This window comes from Engraulis encrasicolus, chromosome 11, assembly GCF_034702125.1.
Source record: "Engraulis encrasicolus isolate BLACKSEA-1 chromosome 11, IST_EnEncr_1.0, whole genome shotgun sequence".
Taxonomy (NCBI): Eukaryota; Metazoa; Chordata; class Actinopteri; order Clupeiformes; family Engraulidae; genus Engraulis; species Engraulis encrasicolus.
Genome location: NC_085867.1, coordinates 30,097,331 through 30,112,219, shown reverse-complemented (window position 1 = coordinate 30,112,219; position 14,889 = coordinate 30,097,331). Strand labels below are relative to the sequence as shown.

The 14,889-nt window shown below is 43.4% G+C and overlaps 1 protein-coding gene across 1 annotated transcript in view; it reads left to right on the top strand.

Moving 5' to 3' along the window:
* Positions 1-14,889, top strand: part of LOC134457722 (olfactomedin-like protein 2A) — a 57,661-nt gene that overhangs the window by 22,466 nt on the left and 20,306 nt on the right. The window contains exons 3-4 of the mRNA XM_063209698.1: positions 6,107-6,214; positions 11,107-11,292. Coding sequence (XP_063065768.1) covers positions 6,107-6,214; positions 11,107-11,292 — 294 coding nt within the window. The remainder of the gene's footprint in view (positions 1-6,106; positions 6,215-11,106; positions 11,293-14,889) is intronic.

The window sequence follows — 14,889 nt, the reverse complement described above, 5'->3', positions numbered from 1 at the left end:
TTACTAGGCATAAGCAAGAAATTTGAGAATAGAGCAAATGATTGATGATTTTGCTGAACATGTCTTACTGACATACAGTAACTAGCTATACAATATACAGTAGCTAACAATGTAAACCTTAAAATAAAGTGTTACCCAGATTTTGTTTTTCATTTTTTGTTTTTATGTACACTTCCCTCTCATCGTATTTCTGGGATATACCCAAGGTGACCCACAGACCCATGTCGTGTGCAAAGCAAACCCTCTTAACCCCTTAGCGCAGAGCCTGTTATAACCTTACTGTCACCAAAATTGTAATAGCTATAGTCTTAACCTGTTCCTTAAGGCTCTCAATAGTGTCATAGCAATGTTGTTATGATGTAGTTGAGTATTTTCAGCAAATACTGAAAAGGACCGCCGGTGACCCCATCTGCAGTAAGAGGCTACGAGCAAACCAGTGTCTTCTGACTGACCGTGTAATGTAGAATCGCTGCACGCGACTAAGGATTTGTGACTGGATGTGTGCCCAAAATCACTTGGAGGCTTTCCTTTGCTGTCTGCTCGAGTCATCTGTGATAGCATAAAATCCCAGAGCAGGGACTTTAGGTGTACTCCCCAACACAGAAGAAATGTTGCTGAGGACACGTTCCAACGTGTTTCCACTTCATTCACTTTCTGTCCACCCACATTCAAATCGATGAATTGTCATCATCCAAGCTGTTAAACGTGAACAGAAACAAAACTATGATCCTCTCTTGATTACAAATTTGAGTGAATTAATTATTAAGTCAAATTAATTCAAGGCAATGAGAAACATGGTTCTGCAAGAACAGTCTTGTATTATTTTAATCTGCTGGATAGTTTTCAATCAACATTTTAGTGAGTTAGAACCAACAGTTTCTGATCAGAGCCTTGGGAATTGAGAACATCATATGCGAGCTGCAAAATAACCATCAGACCAAACAGTCATCAGGTATTGAAACTCTCAAGCCAAGTCTGCACTCTGAGCCTGTGTTTCTGTCTTGCATCACTTCAACTCCCTCTCCATCACATTCAAATTGACTTATGTTTTAATAATCCACCTCTGGCAAGCAACTTATCTGATTTTGTATTGAAGTTTGCATTATAGTGATCTCCTTTTCATCATGAACTGTATGTCACACCAACTTTTTAATGTGCATAATTTTAAACCGATTTATTTCTGGTGGTGATGGAAAAGGGACCAATTTATTTATCTCCCTTCAAGATTACCTCCTGGATTTGACTCTGTATATTGCCCCCTATACACACATTTCTGATAGCCAAACCATGAAGACAATAGCAGGGAACCGTGCCAAGACCTCTGGTACTGTTTTTCAGGCCGACCTGAATGGTTTCTGGTTCCCGTTCCCGCCGCACCAGTTACGTTCGGAACTAAAGTGCTTAAATGCGAACTTCCCATGTCCATTCTGGGCATGGAACTTCTCCACACGTGACTTTGTGTTACCTGGATGAACCTACTAACGTCCACGTTGTCGTCACGGTTTGCAGAGCAAAACCAAGCATGTTTCGGTTTGCGTCACGAACTAACTTTCCGGTTCCTGAACACTCAGACTTGCGGTGTGAACACGGGCACCAGTACAGTTCTCTTTTGGCCTGAACATGCCTTAGGAGACTTCCCTTAGCTGTGGGTGTCAGCCCTTCCTCCCCTGCCTCTCTCTGATGTAAGGTACTATGGTGATGTCGAGTTCAATCGGCTGGCTTTGTGACTTCACTTTCGTCATTCCAGTTCTTTCTTGTACCTTCTCTCTGTTTTCTTTTCTGTGCTCTTCCCCTTTGCATCACTTCCTCTCTCTCTTCCAGACTCTCTCTTTATTTGTTAGAAGGTCTTAGGTCCAGGTGTTTAAATAATTTTGTTTTCTTACTTTTCTTTCTCATTTTCTTTTCTTTTTATTTTTCTTTTCTTTTTCGTTTCTTTGGCTCTTTATTCTAGCCCCACCCTACTCTTTGCTATATCTTCCTCTCCTTACCTCTCCCTGACGTAAGGTGCTAAAGGGAAGTCACGTTGAATCGGCCAGCTCCTGTGTCTTCTTTCTGTGTTTTCTTTTCATTCTTCACTCTTCCTCCTTCTTTTCCAGACTCTATGTTTTATTTTGTTAGAAGGTCTCAGTTCCAAGATTTCTTTTCTTACTCTTTTTCTTTTCTTTCTCTTTCTCTTTTCTTTTCTTTTCTTTTCTTTTCTTTCACCTTTTTCTTTTCTTTTGTTTTATTTCAGTCCTGAAATACTCTCTTCTTTGTCTTTTTCTCTGTTCTGCCTCTGGCCATTGCCCACAGGCTGGCCGCTTGACCTTCCCAGTTCCCACTCACTAAACTTTGTGCGTATCTCTCTCTGGCTCCCACTCTGTCTGCATCTCTCAGCCTCCATCTCTTTCTCTCCCTTGTGTCTTTTTTTGTCTCGTTTTTTCTTTGTCTTTATTTCATCTCAAGTCTTCTATTCTCTCGGTTCTACAATTGTCCACGCATCTGCAACCACATCAACTACACTGTCCCAGCATGACTATCGCACATCCTGTACTTTAATTAATTGATTTGTGACCAGCCATAAGAAATCTGGTCACAAGTAGTTCCCCGCGAAACTGAGAAAATAGCACATAAAGATTTTTATTTCCATTTTTAGGTGTATTTCTTTTTTGTTCTTTCCAATGGAGGTAACGTGCCTTTGGAATTGATACCTGGTGGGTGTATAGGTTCCAGTAAGTAAACTAGGAGCAAGCAAGGGGAACTTGCACACCCATGCAAAAGTTGCATATTTCGTTTTTTTGTAGAATCTATATGGTGAGTTCTTGAAGAAGCTGTTCATTGCTTCAGAAAACAGTATTGAGTTGTCTAAAAGCATACACTTTCTATGGACAAGAGGAACTTTCAGAGCTGAACTCTCTGTTTCCTGAACCCATTCAAAATGCCACAAATACATCAGATATCACCAGATCACCATGTTTAAGGTATTATTGTAAAGCTTAGAATCTGCACAGTATCGGAATCTAAGATTAACTCAGTATGCCAGGTCTACTTGCAGCCTGGCGGGTGTTTTCCCAGCCCTAAGTACAATATTTTAGGCTGCCCCAAAAGAGATGACTAGCTTCAGTATAGTGTCTGTGCATTGTCCTTCAGCACTGCACGACCACAATGCCAATTTGTCAGACAAATGATCCCCCGCCCCGCTCCACTGAACACTAACCAGATGCTGCCGTATCGCCCACAATCTCACACGACCCCATCACTCAGGGAGAAAGTCCATCACACTTACATGTAGCCTAACTGTACAGTCAAATGTTTACACTCTCCTAGTTGGTCTTACACTGTAAGTGTTGGATTAGCACTGCAATGTGTGCGTGTGCGTGTGCGCGTGCGCGTGCGCGTGCGTGTGCGTGTGCGTGTGCGCGTGCGTGTGCGTGTGCGCGTGCGCGTGCGCGTGTGCGCGCGTGTGTGTGTGTCTGTTTGCGTGTGTGCGTTTATGTAGTGTAGTGTAGTTTAGTGGGTTGAATGTATACTGCAGTGAGCCATGTGGCGAGGTGAAATGGTGTGTTGTAGGGAAGCACATATGACTCTCATTGAGGGCAGAGCATTAAGACCTGCTCACGGACGTATGAAAAATAGAATATATATAAAAACATCTTGATGCAAACAGATTCCACCTGTTCACCGATCAGAGGAGAGGGTGGGAACGTGTTTAATATCTCTGCTGTTTTTCAATATATCAATGAGGCTGAATAGCGTGAGGGAATGTGCTGCAGATGAGTCATGGAGCTGCATGCCTGGGCACGCCACAGAGGGCTGCGGCAGAACCTCAACGTGAGCTTGACGAATCATAATGACCCATCAGCACACATGAGGTTTTCTGCAACAGCTGAGGTGATCGACCCAGAACTATCTGTCATTATCAGCCTTGTGTTCACATAACTACATGCTGTACAGTACTGGACTCCTATTTGATTTTCCTTCCCTGTGTGTGTGTGTGCGTGTGTGCGTGTGTGCGTGTGTGCGTGTGTGTGTGTGTGTGTGCGTGTGTGCGTGTGTGCATGGGTGCGTGTCTGTGTGTGTGTGTGTGCATGGGTGCGTGTCTGTGTGTGTGTGTGTGTGCATGGGTGCGTGTCTGTGTGCGCGTGCATGCGTGTGTGTGTGTATATGCGTGATGCAGTTGTAATCAACAGGTTATAAACTGTATAAGCAGTGTGGCACATTTTCCCTCCAAAATTGCAGTGTAATGTCAGTTTTTACATTTGTGGACGGCTAGGTTTGGCTTTGAGAATATAAATGTCAACATTTAGCTTAGTGGTTGGACGACAGTTGTATATTGCTGTCACTGTTCTCAATTAGATTTTATTGTTATGCCAAAATTAACAGTGTGGCTTGCTCTGTGGCGTTAAAATAGCCAAAAGAATGTTTATGTGACGATTGGGGTAAGGAACTGGGCCTATTCTTCTCTCTGAGGCAGAAGGAAGGTAATTTTCACTGGTCACATTCTATCAAGGCACCTTTTTATTGGTCACATTCTAACAAGGCACATTTTGATTTGGTCACATTCTAACAAGGCACCTTTTTATTTTATACTCCGGTTTCTTCTCCTCGTGCTGAATGCCTCTTCATAACCCCAAGCCTCCCCAGCTCCACCTTGTTATGTGTCTATTCTTTGTCATATTACCTGCTCTGTTCATGGGGGAATTGTAAACTCTCCTAATTTTAAATTGGGAGAACATTGCTCTTCCCTGACTCTCCGCTGTTCATGGTGCTCATAAAAAAATCAGGGAACAAAACCAGAGCGTTAATTTGAATTCATAACTTGTTCAATAAAATGTCATACCGATTTTCTGTATCTCTTCTGCTACTTGACTTTAATGGACCTGACAGAATACAGTGTGATCTCTCTCACCTGTCTTTCCATATGTCATTTCGTTGGCCTGGTCCCTGAAGCCACAGCACTCGTCCCACTCCATCTCCCCTACACTCTTCCTGTCCTTACGTTATCACTCTCATGGATCTCTTTAAATATAGGGTACCCCTCTTTGGGCCAGTGCTTTGATGTGGGTCTCCTAAGCTGTAAAAACTGTCCGTGATGTTATGAATGCCAAGGTGTGTGTGTGTGTGTGTGTGTGTGTGTGTGTGTGTGTGTGTGTGTGTGTGTGTGTGTGTGTGTGTGTGTGTGTGTGTGTGTGTGTGTGTGTGTGTGTGTGTGTGGTTGCAGATAGTCCTCAAAGACAGATGTTGTAATAGTCATCACTCTATCTCTTACACTACAACTCCTCTGTGTAAGACCTCATGTAAGGCCTCGTATCCAAACCTCACCTCTTTCAAACATTGCAGTGACATCACTGTAATCCACCACCATTCGTTTTCGTAGTGTCACAGCTACAGCGGGATCTTGACCTGTTGCGGATCTGGCTGGGACAGTGTTGTTTTAATTCAACAAATATGGCGCTGCTGAAGTGCAGTAGGAGTCATTGGCCCACTGGGGATTTTTCTGTTTTCTTACGCACAAAACAAAAACTATTTTTGCAAGATGCAAATTCATTCCCCTCTCACACGCTCCAGTCACTGTCTGCAATAAGGCCCCAGAGGCTATTTCCAGTCATACTGTGACAGACTGACTGATCTTCAGTAGACCCTCATGAAGCAGCACTGTCAACAGAGAGATGACTTCAAAGTCTGTCCCAGCCAGACAAATAAGCTAATAACTAATAACGAGCTCACACAGATGAACGCTTGGCATTCCTGCTTACGTAAATAAAATACAGTTCCTCTTGAACGCCGGCCAAAGTGTAGTTGTCTACAGTACTGGACTTGCGATCTCTGCATGTTATATCATCCGCTGAGAGAATTTAGGCCTTTTGATGGTGATTAATCATCCTCCTCTATCGTGCTCTCTGTCTCCATGTTTTGTTTTTCTTACCTCTGTGTGCCCCCACATCCATCCCCACCCCCTTCTTTGTTCCTCGACTAGATGCACACAACGCTGGATATTCTGAAATGAGTACAGTCAACTAAACAGAAATCATTAAAAACTGGGTGCATTAGATGCTTCCAGAAGGGTAATTTGTTTTACACTACAAAAAGTATCCTCAACCACCATCATCTTGTTTTCCTCCACTAGCTGCACACGATGGTGGACCTACTGGAGGGAACGCTGTTCAGCATGGACCTGCTGAAGGTTCACGCCTACATGCGCAAAGTCGTCTCCCAGATGAACAACCTGGAAGAGGTAAGGGTTTTCTCAGCATCCTTCTTTTAGCATTACATTACATCACATTACATTATACTTGTTTGTTGTCTTTTATTACATCATATTACACTTAGAAGCCCACCTGGGAAACTCCTATTGTCTCCTCAGCACACAGTGCTTCCTGTACACTCAAAATTGCATTTATGCCTCACCCGTGCAAGGGAGGAAACCGTGCCTCAAGGGAGCCGTGAAGTATAGGGTATCTCAGTCATGGAGGAGGATGGGGGTTAATTACTCACCCCACCAACCTAGCAGGTTGGGAGTTAAACCAGCAACCTTAAGGCTACAAGTCACCCTATAACTGCTTTCCCATTACTGCCCTTGCTATGGCTGCCATTATCCTCATCAACTTACAGTTATTTCGGGAAAGGGTATTGGTAACAGTCTCTGCTTCCTTGGAGCAATTTGGGATGAGATAAGGGCACCTCATTATTCCAACTGGTATGGGATTCGAACCTGCAACCCTCTGATCACCAGACCAGCTCCCTAACACTAGAACTACCACGGAGGGGTCAATTGACCTTTTTACCTAAAAGCCCCACAAGGGGGTCATTTGACCCTTTGGACCCCCTGCGGACACTCCTTTTGTTGTGGAAATGTGGCTGTTAGCAGCTCACAGCTGTCACTTGAGACACAGAGTGTGAGTGTCTGTGTGTGTGTGTGTGTGTGTGTGTGTGGATCATTTCCAATGCCTGTTGAGTGCTGTATCTCTGCATCTTCGTTCCTTGGAGAGGAGCTTCTTTCACCACAACATTTTTGAGGGAAATGAAGCAGTAGTCCACATGCACTGGTATTTATCCATCTAACAATTGCCAGGTTGCATTCACATGAGTCGTTATGGTCACATGGCATGGGAGATTCACACGTTACAGTTTTTCTCGATTGGTTTGGCTAATTTCTCGAAACTGAGATGACATTCTCAAAACAACACGGACAAATCCCCAAACCAACTAGCAATTTCCCAAAACAGAATGGCATTTTTCATTGCTTTCATCAGATATCAAATGCTTTGTACATGTCTCAAATGTTTAGTACATCTCTGCAGATGGATATGTACAAATACCCTTCAGTTGACACATTCAGCATACAGTCAGCACATTTTCCAAATAAATTCACCTTGCTTATCTAAACGAATTAGACAATTCTCAGTCTAATGGTTGCCCTCTCCAAAACACGTCAGCATTATTTTATTGTGTAAGTCATCATATGCAAAGTGGTCTACGTAGTTCCCAAAACTGTCAAGGACATCATATTTTAAGAATTTCATTACATAGTAAATTCATGACAGTGTTCAACAGGTCAGATGATATTGTAACTTTACTAGTTAGTAGAAAATAATTTTACAACCGTGTATACTACAGTTTCCATGTTATTTGGCTAATTTCATGACATTTTTTCAAACGACATTCTGTTTTGAACAATTGCTAGTTGCTTTTGGCATTTGTCCATGTTATCTCTGTTTTGAGAAATGAGCCAAACCCATGAGAAACCTGTGATATATGGGCATTACTTTCTGTATATGAATTTACAGTAAAGAAAGTTACTGATAAATGTCCTTGGTAAATTATCTGTGTTGTCAAACTTCAATAGTTTCACTCACTTTTTCATTTTTATACATAGTCGAAATCTGTTAGCTGAACGTAGATAAAACACCTAACCATTTTGACTGGCAGTGCTTACACAATGGCAAAGGGACAATGTATTTTGAGGGTACTGATGATATATGTGGGGAAGAAATTTAGTTTTGACACATGGGTAAACTGTTTTTGTGGTGATATGAGCGAGTGATGAGGATCCATGTAGTTATGCTGAACCATCCAGTTTATTTTGACAGAAGGACTAAATGAATGCAAATGAGCCAAAGCAATTGAGAAGGATCTATGCCATTTTGATGGTACTGACTATTTATATGTCAGACGGTTTAGTGCTGATGCAAGAATGAGGTGTTTTGGGAGGTATATGACATTTTTCTAGTTATCTGAACTGTTGTGCAGATATGTAAGAATGTTTGGCCAAATGACCCAATGGTTATAGGAATGTCATCTCAGTTTCAAGAAATGAGCCAAAACAATTGAGAAAAACTGTAATTCAACCATTATCTGGTTGCAGTCATATGATTCGTCATGATCACATGGGACATTCACACGTTCGTTCATTGATGACTTATATGAAGAAAATGTGCTGACATGTTTTCAGGACAACCATTACACTGAGAATCAACCAATTGGGATAGATCAGCAAGGTACATTCAGTTGAAAATTCTACTAAATGTAAGCTGATTGTGTTAACTGTAGGATACTTGTACATAGCCATTTGCAAGGATGTACTAAATGATTGAGACATGTACAAAAGCATTTGAAATTTGATGAAAGCAATGATAAATGCCATTCTGTTGTGAGGAACTGCAAATTAGTTTTGGGATTTGTCCATGTTTTGAGAATGACATCTCAGTTTCAAGAAATGAGCCAAACCAATGGAGAAAAAACGGTAACAAACTGTCCGCCAAACTGTGCTATCTGTCTTTATTGCTGATATCTTCATGCAAGTTGCTATTTACCTGTGGTGATTTTGGAGGCTGACAGCCCTTGGGAAGAAGCTGTCTGTCCCTCTTTGTCTTGGCTGTTAGCACTGTAAGGTGTGACCCCCTCACCCCTCACCCCACACACGGCCCCTAACAGCTTCATTACCATAACAAAATGAGTGATTAGTGTATTAGGTAAAAGCCACCGGGTCAAATGACCCCTCTCTGGTACTTCTAGGTAGGCAGAAAAATCCTGGTAGTTCTAGTGCTAACTAACCTTCAGGCCACAGCTGCCCCAACAGCTGGCCCAATTTTTTGGATTCGGACAGAATAAAAAAGGTTGGCGAAGAGAGTCTGAGACAGAGTGGGAAAGAGAGCAGAGTACACTGATCGGGATCCAGGAAAAATATTTTTAAAAGCGAGGGGAAAAAGGGGTGTGGGCTGTGAATTAAAAAAAAAAAAACTTCCACATGTAGTTATTAAAACATTAAGAGACACAATGACACGCACAAAATACCAGTTGCCCAAAACAGTGTTGCAACTGCACTTGCAGCATAACTGAATGGGGGAGACGTTATGAGAATGACATGTCATAAAAAGTTTAGGGCAGCTCTTTAGAGATGGAAATTTACGGTGGCCAGTTCCAAACCAAACCGGGGCAATTCATTAGTAACTTCTCACAGTGTGTGTGGACAGTGAGAAAGTGTACATTTGCGTGTTGGCTGGAGAATGTCGTAATGAGCCTGTGGGTGGAATTAAACGGTGCTTAAAAGAAATTCTGTGGCCATTCTCGCTCAATCAAAGTGTTTTGCTTGAAATCCCCAATGCAAGTGTGGGAGCAGGCGGTGGGCCATGAGAAACCACAGCCACGCTGGTTTAGAGAGTGCTCAGTGATGATGAATGACAGTTGCCCACGAGAGTGTGTGTACACAAAGTTTATACTGCACCAGTGAGGAGTTACATAGATCATACTGAGGCAGCTCAGGGAGGATTCTGAACGACAGAAAAATTACATTCCTGTGTTTTTTTCCTCTGATCTTCCACTGTTACGCTTTAATTTGATGTGAAAGATACATTTCACCCATGAGACAAGCCCAAGGCAATAGGGATTCTTTCTGAAGCACTGCTACAGTATACAAGCAGGGCCACTGTCAGCTTTTGCTGGGCCCAGGACAAAGTAATCTGAAAGGGGACCCTGACTACCCAATACATTTCTGGGGCCCCTGTCTCTCTGGGCCTGGGACAACATGCCTGTTTGTCCCCTTCTGTCGGCGGGCCTCGCTACAAGCTCCTACAAGCAATACTCTCCAATGCTCCTCTGGTGATCTATTGGAAATCCCTAGTGGGATGGGTGCTGTTGTGGTGCATAGCGGTAATGCACCATGAACGAGCTACTTGCCAACGGGGACCCGGGTTAGAGTCTGGCCTAGGTCATTTCCCAGTCCCACCCCATCTCTCTCCCACTTGCATCCTGTCTCTGGTCACTGCTCCATGACCGATAGAGCCACAAAAAGCAATAAAAATATCTTAAAATATGTGGTTATGTTTCTGTGGTCCCTCTCGTCTGTTCAGACCATAAAGTTAACCTGACATGGGAGAATGACTTTGTGACGGATAAATGTATCGTTCTGAATGGTGTAAAAACAATTGAATATCATGTACTAGCGTTGTACTTACATCCTGTATGAACTACTTTTGACACCTCTGATCTGTAGACCATAAAGGTTGACCTGTATTGGTTGAAGTCCCTGGAGCAATGTGCTTTGAGGTGTGCATGATCAATGTTAGTCAGGTGCCTTGACCAAGGATGAAGGTGTAAAGATAAACCTTTTCCCCCATTGCTCAGAATGGGATTCAAACCTACAGCCCTCTGTGCCATTGGTCATGTTTCTTTAGTCCCTCTTGGCAGAATGACTTTGTGAGGGACAGCAGCTCTCTGGCTGGTGTAACAACTTTACAACATCATGTGTTAGTGTTGTACTTACATGAATTTATGAACTTCATGAATTTACTAATATGGTTTGACACCTCTGACCTCCAGACCATCAACAAGGTCATCCTAACACGGGAGAATGATTTTGAGAGGGACAAAATCAGCTCTCTGACTGGGTGTAACAGCCACGGAATGTCATGTACAGTACTAGTGTTGTACAAAGTACCCACTTCCTGAATTTAATTCTACCTCCATTTTTTTATACATCTGAGCACCAGACCATGAAGGTCAACCTGACATGGGACATACATCTTGAATTTCTTTCTTAAAAAAAAACATATATATATAATTGTATCATTATTTATTATTGTTCAGAATTTAATCTTAATTCCATTTTTTGACACTTCTGACCTCCAGACCATCAAGGTGAACCTGACGCGGGAGAACGACTTTGTGAGGGACAGCCTCAGTTCCCTCACCAACCAGATGAAGCGCTACGACAACTACACGGACATCATGGTCGGCATCAAGAAGGAGATCAACAAGCTGGGGCTGCAGCTGCTGCAGAAGGACTCGGGGGCGCCGCCCAACGGCAAAGTGCAGGTACACTAGGTCTCCATCAGCACCCCAGGTAACACCCTCACGGCACAAACACACCAGAAGAGACTAGAGCGACACCAGCGACGGAAGTAATTGACGTTGTATGGAGAGCTGCAGACAGAAGAGACGAATGCGATTTGGGTGACAAGAAGCGATTTGAGCGACAGTTTGTAGTTGGACTTCACAGAATATTACGCTAATTAGCTATGATGCGGTTCGGCGATAGCCGCCGCAGACAATTGGAATGTGGGAATGCTTGCTTTCTGCTTTTAACTCATTGAGTGCCAGCCATTTTCAAAATTCAGACCGTCCCAGTGCCAGGGTTTTTTTGAGACCCAGAGTTCTATGTCCTTGTCAACAACATACCTACCAAAAGAAACTTCAGACTGGTTTATCATCCGAAAAAGGTTGTTTGTACACCTTTCCATTCTTTAGTAATTGTCTGCAGAACATGGGTGGGTATCACTAAAAATGCTGATATTTGACAAAACTGACAAAACTGGCATTATGAAAACTGTTCCTATTGCACTGACTTTTTTTTATAAATAAAAAAAATCAAATGTACCATTATAACCATGTAGGTAGCCTCCATTTCACAGATTCTTCAAAGATGAACCGTTCATTTACATATTCATGTAGGCTGTAGATACAAAACAATAAACATTTCAAAGGTAAAGTGCTTCTTGTGTGCGTGTGTGCATGCACCCTTGCCCTAACACTTTTATGGGAAACAGTTTTTGTAAACATTTCAAAGGCAAAAATGTACATTTTTAGCAGCCATTTATTTACACTACAGTATGTCATAACTGTAGAGCTTCTAGTCTGTCATCTCTCTCCGTGTGTGTGTGTGTGTGTGTGTGTGTGTGTGTGTGTGTGTGTGTGTGTGTGTGTGTGTGTGTGTGTGTGTGTGTGTGTGTGTGTGTGTGTGTGTGTGTGTGTGTGTGTGTGTGTGTGTGTCTTCACCCACCCCTACACATACTGTATCCTCTAGTGTGGTAGAACAGACTTATATTTAAACACTATGTGGGAAACACTCCATGTAAACCTATCAAAAACGCTTCAAGCAACTCTGTGTGTGTGTGTGTGCGTGTGTATGTGTGTGTGTGTGTGTGTGTGTGTGTGTGTGTGTGTGTGTGTGTGTGTGTGTGTGTGTGTGTGTGTGTGTGTGTGTGTGTGTGTGTGTGCATGTGTGTGTGTGTGTGTCTTCACCCACCCCTACACATACTGTATCCTCTAGTGTGGTAGTCTGTGTAACACTGCCCTGGATGCAAGGGAACACAACAGGCCTTGCATACAGTCTTGTCTCACTCCTCTGGTCTCTACATAAACAGACCTTACTATCCTCAGTTTTCCCAGCAGCCGTATACGTATGTGCTTGGGTACTAGGGCCCTATCTAGCCTGCTCTCTCACTACTGTATGGTGCTCTTGGTCTATGCCTGCCAGTTCTGTGTTCTACGCATGAAGGGGTAGTAGGCCATGATTTGGTCCATTTTGTCCACCCCATTCATGTAGGAGTTGTAGGCTGCCACACACTCCGACTCCGACTTCTGCCCCCTCTGCCACACCTCAACTCTTTGCATTTCATCTTGGTGGCAGGTTGTTGCATCTTCTCCTTTCTTTTGTCCTGCCATGCGGTAACCATCACCCTGTCATTGTGCAGCATTGGTTGGTAAAGCTCTTTTGAACTCTCCAACAATGCAATCTAACACAGGACCTAACTTGTACATACAGGGTTCTTGTGGTTGAAATGGAGGCACTTCCATTTGATTTGGAATGGTTCTTTGGCATGGGTTTGCTAAAGTAAGGTCATCAACACTCCAGTACAAGTGAAGACTAGGCTTTTTTGACATGGCCATAGTGAAAAATGTGAGGCCAAGAAATGTTTTAACTTCTGGCACAGACCCTGGTTTCCATGATTTGCCTCTGCTTCCTGACCCAGAGGTGGAGGGGGAAGCTAGGTATCCTGTGGGGGTAGGGTGGCCATCGGTCCGTTTTTACGACCTGTTTACGACGTTTGTGTGTCCCTCTCTTTGTCTTTCCTCTCCTCCTCGCCTTGTGCTTATGGCCTCGATATACGAGGCAACGTCATTGACACAAACTAGATTGACAGACGGTCGTGTTTCCGATATCTGCGTCCGCCATGTTACTCCAGATTGTACTACAGACCCCGCACAACAAATTAACTGTATTGCTGTACTGGCAACGCATAGTGCAAGCAAGTTTGTCCGCTGAATGCATTTACAACGAGGGCTCTCATAACTTTTCAACCAGGGCAAAGAAAGCGTCTTTCTGCACGGGCGCTCTCTGTATTTTGAGCTCGTGCTGTTGCTATGGTTATCCAAGCGTCTGCAGGAAAAAAAATGCTGACAGAAGCGGCTGCCTCTCGTTTTAAAACACAGCTGATCAACACACTCCTGACATTTACTTTCAGTAAAGTACTTCAAATAAATTGTAGGCTATGCACATCATGCATGCATGAAAAAGATGAAATAAATACAGACTACATCAACGGAGGGATTGTCTATCGTATAGCCTACTCTACTGTCTCTGATACAACGTTAAATTAGTTGTTCTGATGAGTCCTTTATCGGAGTGGGGATGTAGGTGTAATGAAATGCGAAAATCCTTCCCAAAACATCTTGTTTTAGAACTAAAACTGTTTTTGGTAGCCGAGTTAGTCGAGGTAAGATGGCAGCGCAGCTTCCTCATTCCAGCCTGCTGTTTAGAATGACACGAAGTCTGGGAGTGACACGAAGGCGGGGAGTCAGCCAGTTGAAGCCACGGGTACTGCGCAAGGACGCTAGGTTAGATAGTTAAGGGGCGGGGTTGTCCGGCCGAAGTCCGGACAGGTGGTCACCCTATGTGGGGGGCAGGATCGGCGGGATAGTAGCCTAAACAAATGCACGACACACTATGTCAGCGGAGCACACACTCTGCTTCTCTAGTGTGAGCTGATTGAATCCTGCTGTCACCATATTCGTATTTGTTGTGTGGAAATTGTTTGATCATGTGTCAAACTTTTCTGATCAGGCTAGCAAGGAGCAGTGTGCTAAATTAAAGTACTAACGTCAGTTCTGGCCAGGCCATGGTAGTCAAGAAGCTTGCCGCCCTCCCCTTCATCTAATTCCTAATTGATCCAGGTGCATTCCCTCAGCTGATAATCTTTCTTCCCTAGCGATTGGCCACACGGCTTCGGCACGCCTTTTAAATTCTATCCACTTCCTCTCAACTGTATGCTGCTCGGTTTTTGCTGGAGTTGGTGTTGCTGGTCGCTTGTTTTCTTATGCCTAGTTCTGAACACGTTGTTTAGCATTCTCTTTGTCGATATTGTTTCATCTCTGGTAGGCTGCACATTTTTCTTTGAGTTGCCTCGTTAGTTCTGCCTCTGTTCCGATAGGGAGTCCATGATTTCAAAAGTTACGCACCTCAATTTGGACAGTTGATTGTTTTCTCCGTGCGGTGCCGTCCTCTAGGGCGTTAAAACAGATTTTTGTGATGCCTACCCCAGTTTATTTATTTTGCTGACTGTAGGCCTACAATTTCCCATGCTCTGAGCTTTCGCTGATTTTAACGTTACAAACTGCTTCATCACATTCCGC